This window comes from Lepidochelys kempii, chromosome 3 (assembly GCF_965140285.1).
Source record: "Lepidochelys kempii isolate rLepKem1 chromosome 3, rLepKem1.hap1, whole genome shotgun sequence".
In the NCBI taxonomy this organism is placed as follows: Eukaryota; Metazoa; Chordata; order Testudines; family Cheloniidae; genus Lepidochelys; species Lepidochelys kempii.
In genome coordinates this window covers 140,733,883-140,744,686 of record NC_136382.1, presented here as the reverse complement: position 1 = coordinate 140,744,686, position 10,804 = coordinate 140,733,883, and the positions used below count along the sequence as shown (strand labels likewise).

The 10,804-nt window shown below is 44.1% G+C and overlaps 1 protein-coding gene across 1 annotated transcript; it reads left to right on the top strand.

Annotated features, from left to right (window-relative positions):
• The first annotated feature begins 250 nt into the window (after positions 1–250).
• On the top strand, positions 251–1,180 carry LOC140908809 (taste receptor type 2 member 2). The gene has a single exon (XM_073336681.1). It carries the CDS (start codon positions 251–253, stop codon positions 1,178–1,180), a length of 930 nt encoding a protein of 309 aa, XP_073192782.1.
• The last annotated feature ends 9,624 nt before the right edge of the window (positions 1,181–10,804 follow it).

Below are 10,804 nucleotides of genomic sequence, written 5' to 3'. Positions count from 1 at the left end.
AAGTGGATATACAAATAAAATGCATGAGAAAGGAGTAGATCATCACAAACGTAATAGAATCTTTCTGAGATTTGCATCCCAACAAACAAAGCTGAGTCTTCCAAGTTCAACAGCTGAAAACATCTCCCATCTCACTTTCAGCTGCGATACAAAGGCAGGACAGTGCAGGCCCCAATAAGATACCAGAAGCCTGGCACTTTAATGAAGAGCTTCAGAAGCTGGGCAAGCATTAGTGACCACAGGCAGAACCATGTTTCCTGCGATTATTATTGGTTTGATCATTTTAGGAATTGAGTTCATTACAGAGATTATAGAAAATGGATTGATGATCATTGTGAATTGCAGTGAGTGGATCAGATGCAGAAAACTGACCTGTTGTGACATTATCCTGACTAGCCTGGGCATCTCCACATTTTTCCTACAGAGGACAATATTCATTAACAATATCTTCTTTGCATTATCTCCAGTGTTGTATGGACAGTGTGATATATGGAGAAACTTCTATTTTCTTTGGATGTATCTAAATACTCTCAGCCTCTGGTTTGCTACCTGGCTCAGTGTCTTCTACTGCGTGAAGATCGCCAACTTCAGCCAACCTCTCTTCCTCTGGCTGAAGCAGAGAATATCTGGGCTAATGCCACAGCTATTCATGGGCTCCTTGCTGGTCTCCTTGGTCACCTGTCTCCCTTCAGCCAATGTCATAGATAGAAAGTACATAGACAATTCAACGAATAATCTGTCAGGAAACACCAGAGTGGAATGTAGACATAATTCATCTTCTGGCCTTGTTATTTTGTACATGCTTGGATATTCCTTTCCTTTCTTCATATTTGTTGTTTCTGCCGTACTGTTAATCACTTCTCTGTGGAGACACACCAGTAGGATGGAGAAAAACACAAACCTCTCCAGTGACACCATTACTGAGACTCATGTCAGTGTAATTAGAGGTCTGATTGCTTTTATTTTCTTCTACATTTCTTATTTTGTGGCAATAGTGCCATTTTTATTAAAAGTATTTGCCCTGAGCAATCTCTGTTTCAGATGGTTCTGTGTAGTGATAATGGCTGCTTATCCTTCTGCGCACTCTGTTATCCTGATTCTGGGTAACTCCAAACTGAAGAGGGTAGCAATGAGGGCTTTGAACTATGCAAAGTTCTGGCTGAGAGATGAGGCTTCATAAAACCACTTATGATCAAACTCCACAAAAACAGCCCCTTCCTCCCTTCTATTCATGAAATAATTTCCCCCTACCACAGCATGCACTAAAATTAGAAGATTTCCCTCCAGAGCTTTGCTTCATGTGGATAGCAGTAGAGGACAATGTTAAACTTAGAGTGACATGATTCTTTTTATCTAAATGTCTGTGAATTAATAACTCATAGAAGTGGAGGGCAAACTCTTATCAATCGTAAGCTACATTGCCTGAGTCTGAGGAGTGGAAGAACCCTTGAACTGGTGCACATATCCAGGCATACCAGGGTCTTATGGTGAGAGATATCGACTGGACTGTCCATGGCCAAGCTATGAGATCTGCAGAATACCAGATGCTTGTAAGAATACCAGATGAAGAACATCACGTTAACAAATGAAAAGATGACCTAGAGGGTCTACCCTGTTGTTATGAAAGGTGCTAGGGGCTGCCACCAGGTAAGCCTTTGCTCCAAAGACAATGACAGACCAAGTTAAAGTCAATGGGTGTACCAAGCATTCTTTCAACCTCTACAGAAAGAACATTTAAGTCCCTTTATGTAGTAGAGACAGTTACAAACAATGGAGGGACTGTCCAAGGCATATGGCTGGTCAGAGCTAAGCTGCATAGACTGAAGGGCTTCCCGGATTGCAAACACAGGGGTTAGGATATTGGTTTATGTGCTAGGGGCACAAAGCCAGGAAAAAGCCTGGAGAAGCAGTTGTGAATATGATTCTGAGAGGAAGCAGATGGCCACTGCTTTTGGGGCACAGCAGTTGCTGGAGTGGCAGACTTAGGGAATTTTGAGCCAGGAAACTTCCTGAAGTTGTTTGTTTCTACTGGGCTCAGGAATACAGGAATGTGTATAAACTTCTATAAATAAACAAGGTTACACTGAAAAATATCACCCAGCTCGTATCATCAATTTCTCATCCTAATGGAAACAGCCTGGCAAGGCCCTGAATGTTGGCTAACTGCTCATGCCAATGGGGGAACACTGGTATTAGTCGCAGGAGAGAGCTTCCAAAGAGAGAAATTATGAGCTGGTATTCCTGCTGACCCCCGTGGGAACAGATAATGAAGGTGCTCCAAAAATCAAAGCAAATCAATATCAAACTGGGATTTAATGCTGGCCAAAAGAAATGAAAACAAAAGCTGGAGATGTCCCAGAAGGAACTAAAAAGACTTAAGGGAAGAGCTGGAGAGATTTCAAAAGTAATTAAAGCAACATTTGGGGGTTTCCTAGGTAGGACTGAGAAATAACTGGCAGTCTTAAATAGTAAAACTTAGTTGGAGCAGTGGCTAGAAAATTCCCAGTCTGGATGTAAGGAACAAAAAAGTAACCTCGAGAAGGAATTAAAAGTGTTGCAGACCCCTGTGGATGTCAACTTCCTGGCTGAGGAATGAGGGCAGCCAGAGAATTGGCTAAGACAGAACACTTTACAGTACTTTTCTTCCCCATTTGTAACCCACAGAGACCCAGTAGGGAGAGGTCAGCTTGTTCCAGCTCAAGTAATACAAATGTCCATTATCTTTGAGGGAGGAAATCCTGGGGGGTGGAGAGAATTGGCTCAGTTGTACATCATAGCCTAATTGAATGGATGGAGAGATGAAGAGAGTGGCAGCTTTCTGGCAGCCAACTTGAGTGGCCAGCTCTGATGGTGCTGCAGAATTCACTCCAGAAAACAGACTGTATAGCTCAGATTTGGAACAAGCTCTTGACATGCAGTGTGGAGCCAGCCAGTAGTCTGAGCTGGCCAGGGCACAGCTAAGGGCTAGAAGGAGAAGAAAAGAAGAGCACCCAGCTCAACAGACAGAGAACCTGAGGAGACTTGTGTTCCAGATTCCAGATTTGAATGAGGACTTCCAGGACAAACTAGTAATGGACCAATTTATAGAAGCTCAGCTGAACTTTAGCATGCAGCTCAAAGTTAGCAAAAGGAGACCAATGACACTTTGTGAGTCTGTGGAATTTGCCACAGTCTCTTAGAAGCAGCCCACCAGAAAAGAAAGTAGCCACCAATGGGGAAGACGGAAGCTGATCCCCATGAGCTGTGTAAGTACAGATCTGTGTGTAATTTACACAGTGGAACCGGTAATTCTAATTTGTTCATGACACTTTTTATGCATTGGAAACATTATTAAATGTGATTTGCAAAACAAGGGGTATTGGCAATGAGGCAAACATTAAGGGAAGCAGTTTAGTTAAATGCTGGTGCTGAAAAAGTTAGGCCACAAAAAGAAGGATTGTTATAAACATAAGGCTGGATAGTACAGAGGATCACAAATGTTTAGTGAAAGTCCCCATTGACAAATGAGGGAACATCAAGCTGAAGGGGCAAAGCTTGAAGGTACAAGGATCAGCCCCATAGTCTTTGTTTAGATCTTGGCAGTTAAACAATGGTAAAAGGAGTTTAGTTATTGAATGCTAAAAAGATCTAACTGGTCTCAAATAGAGACAGGGACTGGGAACAGGCAACTGTCCAAAAATGGAGAAAACTGGGTTTGAAAAGTAAATCTCTGGAATTGGGCAAGAAGTCTGGGTAGTCAAGAGAGCGGATGAGCTAATAAGTGGTTTGGATTCCATTATAGCCAATAACTGCATAAGAAATGCCAAAAAAAAAAAAGTGTGGCCCAAGTGAAACAAATTATGGACAACGGATTTGAAATGAACAAGTTGTCCTCCTGCCTCCTGGACAACAACTGCTTGTTGTTTTAGCTTTCTAGCAAGGGAAGGATGGGCAGTGATTGAAACCTGCTTTGAGACCCAGCGTCTCAGAGGAATTTTAATTGGTAAAGTTCTTGTGATTTCCGTCTGGTCGCTGAATGTTTCTAACAAACAGCAAATGGTAAAAGCAGGAATTTCAAGTGAAAAAGGAAAACAGGGGCTGTGCAGAACTGCCCCTTTCTTCAGACACTCACAGATGGGCAGAGTTTTGTGGGGCTCTGCTGCTATTATAGAAAGTTCAATTGTGAGTTCACCAATATCAGGAAACATTGCATTGGCTAAGTGAGAAAACAGAACCATTTCAGTGGTCGACAGTGTGTATTTGGCATTTACAGACTTGACTGCTCCTCTCATAGCCTGTTCATGTTTCAAAACCCCTTTCATGATGCACACGGATACTAATGTTCACAGATTGGCAGTCGTATTGACACAAGAATATAAGGACCATCTGAGAAGGTGCCAGGGGAATAGAATTTCAGCTTGGCTGTCCCAGAAACTGAAAGTGTAGCTGTGGAAGTTGAGGCTGGGAGAATTGTGACACTAATGAATTCCGTATTAGATAGAATAGGAGAAGTCTGTCACAATTTAGAGACTCCACGGAAACTCATGAAATGCTAACTGAGTCTCAGTCATGAAATCCATTTAATCTTGTTATTTGTAACCGAGAACTGCTTGTATCCATCTGCCTGCTAAACACTGGCCAGAGGCTTAAGAAAAAATAGTTGATCTGAAACTCCCTCTCATGTTCAGAATTGTTAGTTGACTAGTTCTGGCTCATTGCTTGGCACCTCAACACAGCAATAATTTCTGATTACCTCATAATAGCGTGGAAAATAGCTTATCTTGCCACTTCATGTAGTGTTTAGTTTGTGAAAGTTTTAATAACAAAACAGTGTTGTGGTTCTCAGAAGTGATGCAGCATTAGGATTTGTACACAAGGTGTTGCTTTATATCTGACATCTCCACTGGATAAATGTGAATGATTCATACAACTTAATATTGAAGACTATCAAGCGCTTACTCACTCTAGTGACGAATAATAACAATTGCAGGTTCTTTTTATAGTACAATTATTTCATTGTGATGAGACCAAATTTCTGCTCTCAGTTACACTAGTGTAAATATGGAGTATTTCCACTGAAATCAGTGGAGTTATTCCAGATTTACATTGATAACTGAAGCAGAATCTGATTCAATGTCTTTAAATTGGGGACTTTACTTTGCTGGTCAAAAGTATATGGTTAATGATTTCTGTATTCTGAAACAGTGGGAGAGTGTGACTAAATAAATGAATATATCCTGAAAGAGCCATCGAAGATTGTCTTGGCTGGTTCTCCTTGATTGTGGGGTTTTTGAACTCCTAGTTAGAATGGCAATGATTCTTCAGTTATATTTTCCATCGTTACTGGGCAGTGTTTTGGGTGGCACAACAAGATTTTTATATTTCCTTTTTGGTTTTTAAAGGGCTGCTTCCAAAAGTGAAGTCCAATACAAATAAAATCTCTTCCATGGACTGAGCTGATCGTTGACTTAATTCCGAGGTTTTTGAACTGTGGTGTTAGCTCCCAAAGAGAGTCTCTGAAGCCTTTCTGTGAGGTCTGCAAAGTGCCTTGATTTTCCCCGATCTCATCAAATATATTTAATGTTTTGTACAATATAAGGGCCAAGCCCTGCATATGCTCAACACCTCCGGTGATGTTCTAAGGGCCCTCAACTCTGAGTGAAGTTCTTGGCAGCTTAGGGTGCTCAGCACCTCACAAGAGTGGACCCTAAATCTTGGAAACACATTTGACAGTAAGGGCACTGTTTTATTCCCCCCTTAAAATTAATAAGGGAATGATGATTTCTCAGGAAGTTGGAGAACTCATTGACTCTGATGTCATTTCTGTAAGAAGATTGTTAGAATAGAAAAGCAAAAAGAGGAAAATCATTAAAGCTTGTATGATAGTTACAACTTTGTCAGCCTTTAACTCAGGGGTGGGCAAACTACAGCCCATGGGCCGGATCCAGCCTGCCTGCTATTTTAATCCAGTCGGGGAGCAGGGTCGATGGTTGCTCCACACGTCTCCTGGAAGCAGTGGCATGGCCCCACTCTGGCAGAAGAAGGGCCATGCCACTGCTTCCAGGAGCTGCTTGAGGTAAGCGCCGCCTGGACCCTGCATCCCTAAGCCTCTCCCCGCACCCCAACCCCCGGCCCCTGCCCTGATCCCCCTCCCACCCTCTGAACCCCTCGGTCCCAGCCCGGAGCACCCTCCTACACCCCAAACTCCTCATCCCCAGCCCCACCCCAGAGCCCGCACCCCCAGCTGTAGCCCTCACCTGTCCCCACTCCCCAGTCCAGAGCCCCCTCCCGCACCCTGAACTCCTCATTTCTGGCCCCCCCCCGGAGCCCTCAGCCCCACCCCGGAGCTCTCACCCCCTCCCTCACCCTAACCCCAATTTTGTGAGGATTCATGGCCCGCCATAGAATTTCTATTCCCAGATGTGGCCCTCAGGCCAAAAAGTTTGCCCACCCCTGCTTTAACTTCTCGAGGCTCATGCCAGCAGAGGGAGCAAGAAGAGAGCCTGTCTTGGGACTGATTATCCACGTTGTTGGAAATTCTTCTGGAAAATAGTCTGGAAATTCTGTGTTGCCAGCACTCGTGATGATATTGTGAGTATTGCAATGTTGGGCCATTTCTGGGGGTGCTCACAATCTTGCAAAGAACTACAGGCATCTCAGGAATTTTCCATGAGTGGGATGCACTTCCCCACTTTGGCCTCTAGCGGATGCTGTTACCACTTGTGCTTCAGTACCGGAGTGCCCCTGTGCACTCTGAGCAGGGCAGAGCCATGGAGTGAGTACAACACATTAGACGTGCCACCTTCTCAAGTTCATCAGCAGCAGATTTGGCCCCTCCCACCATGGTCCAGGAACCCTCCTCTGTCTGCAGGCTGGAGACAGATGGCAGCTGCAGGAGCCTTCCAGGAGGGAAGCAGGGCTGGGTAAGAGGGGGGGACTGCTGAGATGGGGTATGCGGGAGAGGCTGGGGAAGAGCCAGCATACCTTGGAATGCTAGGGTATCAGGGAGCTGGGGAACAGGTACACGGGATCGGGATGGGGTCAGGGAGCAGGGGGCTGCATATTTGTATGTACATGTTTATATTCATTTAGGTTTGAATTGTCACGCACACAGGTGGGAGGAGGGGTGTACAAAATCCAGATACAAAATACAAATTTAGCCAAGCTAAAATACATGCTCCTTGTGGCAGATGTCCAATGCAGTACTAAATAAGGCAGGAATATGGTTATTGGACAGAAGGGATTAGAAAAGTTTCAGAGTAACAGCCGTGTTAGTCTGTTTTCGCAAAAAGAAAAGGAGTACTTGTGACACCTTAGAGACTAACCAATTTATTTGAGCATAAGCTTTCGTGAGCTACAGCTCACTTCATCGGATGCATACTGTGGAAAGTGTAGAAGATCTTTTTATATACACACAAAGCATGAAACAATACCTCCTCCCACCCCACTCTCCTGCTGGTAATAGCTTATCTAAAGTGATCACTCTCCTTACAATGTGTATGATAATCAAGTTGGGCCATTTCCAGCACAAATCCAGGTTTTCTCACCCCCCCCCCCACACACATAAACCTACTCTCCTGCTGGTAATAGCTTATCTAAAGTGACCACTCTCCTTACAATGTGTATGATAATCAAGGTGGGCCATTTCCAGCACAAATCCAGGGTTTAACAAGAACGTCTGAGGAGCGGGGGAGGGGAGTAGGAAAAAACAAGGGGAAATAGGTTACCTTGCATAATGACTTAGCCACTCCCAGTCTCTATTCAAGCCTAAGTTAATTGTATCCAATTTGCAAATGAATTCCAATTCAACAGTTTCTCACTGGAGTCTGGATTTGAAGTTTTTTTGTTGTAATATCGCAACTTTCATGTCTCCATGAGAGATTGAAGTGTTCTCCGACTGGTTTATGAATGTTATAATTCTTGACATCTGATTTGTGTCCATTTATTCTTTTACGTAGAGACTGTCCAGTTTGACCAATGTTCATGGCAGAGGGGCATTGCTGGCACATGATGGCATATATCACATTGGTGGATGTGCAGGTGAACGAGCCTCTGATAGTGTGGTTGATGTTATTAGGCCCTGTGATGGTGTCCCCTGCATAGATATGTGGGCACAGTTGGCAACGGGCTTTGTTGCAAAGATAGGTTCCTGGGTTAGTGGTTCTGTTGTGTGGTATGTGGTTGTTGGTGAGTATTTGCTTCAGGTTGGGGGGCTGTGTCTGTAGGCAAGGACTGGCCTGTCTCCCAAGATTTGTGAAGAGTGTTGGGTCATCCTTCAGGATAGGTTGTAGATCCTTAATAATGCGTTGGAGGGGTTTTAGTTGGGGGCTGAAGGTTATGCTCAAATAAATTGGTTAGTCTCTAAGGTGCCACAAGTACTCCTTTTCTTTTCAAGGGATTAGAAAAGGATTTCAAGGATGGCATCCCTTAAGCAAGCTGAGGAAGGGGGTTTTGAGGCTCCTATGTCTAGTACAGTGGACTGTTTTTTCTAGCCTCCCTCTTAAGGGAGCAAAGGAAGTGGGGTTTGGGCTCCTACATTTTGTACAGCAGGAAGCTAACCCTCCTCTTTTTACTAGCCCCCCTTTAAGGGAGCAGAGGAAGTGGGATTCAGGGTTCCTACATCTGGTACCCCTTTTATAGCCCTCTTTAGCCTCATACAAGAGGAAGATGGTGAGATTCCAGTAATGGGATGTCTGGGACCAAATTGGAGATTATGAAAAAATAATTAATAAATAATGATGACCTGCACTGTACAATTTATTGCTGGGGACTCTCAGATATTTTAAGTGAATAAAGTTGCAGCCTAATTAAACCACATCCATTGCCTGGCTGGACAATTGCATTGCTTGTTCCTTTTAGATCATTCTGCTGGGTTATCAGTCACTCACCTTTCACTAGCACTAAATTCTCTACAAAGAATATAAAAATATTTGCTACAAGATGGCTCATTTTCAGAGGTGTTGAGCTCCCCCATCTCCCACTGACTTTAATAGGTGCTGGAGGTAATTAGCACCACTGAAAATTGGGCCAGTCCTGTTAGATATGCAGAGCTTGTGCTGCAGTTTTCCAATTCAAAGTGTAATGCTCTGAAAGGGTTTCATAGAATCATAGAATATCAGGGTTGGAAGGGACCTCAGGAGGTCATCTAGTCCAACCCCCTACTCAAAGCAGGACCAATCCCCAACTAAATCATCCCAGCCAGAGCTTTGTCAAGCCTGACCTTAAAAATATCTAAGGAAGGAGATTCCACCACCACCCTAGGTAACGCATTCCAGTGTTTCACCACCCTCCTAGTGAAAAAGTTTTTCCTAATATCCAACCTAAACCTCCCCCACTGCAACTTGAGACCATAGCTCCTTGTTCTGTCATCAGCTACCACTGAGAACAGTCTAGAGCCATCCTCTTTGGAACCCCCTTTCAGGTAGTTGAAAGCAGCTATCAAATCCCCCCTCATTCTTCTCTTCCGCAGACTAAACAATCCCAGTTCCCTCAGCCTCTCCTCATAAGTCATGTGTTCCAGACCCCTAATCATTTTTGTTGCCCTCCGCTGGACTCTTTCCAATTTTTCCACATCCTTCTTGTAGTGTGGGGCCCAAAACTGGACACAGTACTCCAGATGAGGCCTCACCAATGTCAAATAGAGGGGAATGATCACGTCCCTCGATCTGCTGGCAATGCCCCTACATATACATCCCAAAATGCCATTGGCCTTCTTGGCAACAAGGGCACACTGTTGACTCATATCCAGCTTCTCGTCCACTGTAACCCCTAGGTCATGTTCTGCAGAACTGCTGCCTAGCCATTCGGTCCCTAGTCTGTAGCGGTGCATGGGATTCTTCCGTCCTAAGTGCAGGACTCTGCACTTGTCTTTGTTGAACCTCATCAGATTTCTTTTGGCCCAATCCTCTAATTTGTCTAGGGCCCTCTGTATCCTATCCCTACCTTCCAGCGTATCTACCTCTCCTCCCAGTTTAGTGTCATCTGCAGACTTGCTGAGGGTGCAATCCCCACCATCCACCAGATCATTTATGAAGATATTGAACAAAACCAGCCCCAGGACCGACCCTTGGGGCACTCCACTTGGTACCGGCTGCCAACTAGACATGGAGCTATTGATCACTACCCGTTGAGCCCGACAATCTAGCCAACTTTCTATCCACCTTATAGTCCATTCATCCAGCCCATACTTCTTTAACTTGCTGGCAAAAATACTGTGGGAGACTGTGTCAAAAGCTTTGCTAAAGTCAAGGAACAACACGTCCACTGCTTTCCCCTCATCCACAGAGCCAGTTATCGCATCATAGAAGGCAATTAAATTAGTCAGGCATGACTTGCCCTTGGTGAATCCATGCTGACTGTTCCTGATCACTTTCCTCTCCTCTAAGTGCTTCAGAACTGAACTTGTCAATTGCAGCTGTAGTATCAATATAATCCCACAAGTGTACTGAGCCTTGTACAAATATTTGTAAAGGTCATCCTGGTCTATTTACAGTGTATGGCCTCTTAGACAATTGCTTTCTTGTTCTCCTGATTCCTGGCAGAGACATTTTGTTGTCTCATATCAATTCTCGGCACTGCTGATGTGTCCCAAAGCTGCAGGAGGCCAAGCCTTAAAATACTGGAACAGATGCTCAGGAATTCTGTCCTTGACTGTGTCTACTTCTGCTGTGCACAAGCTTTTTCTTCTAGAAACTTTTCCATCTCATTTCTGCACAAATTAACTCTGTGTTGTTCACCTTTTATACATTAACAGATGGCAAAATAAGAAGCTTCTCTGTTGGGAAGATACAATAAAAATCAATCCAGATTCTCTTAAACATTTGAA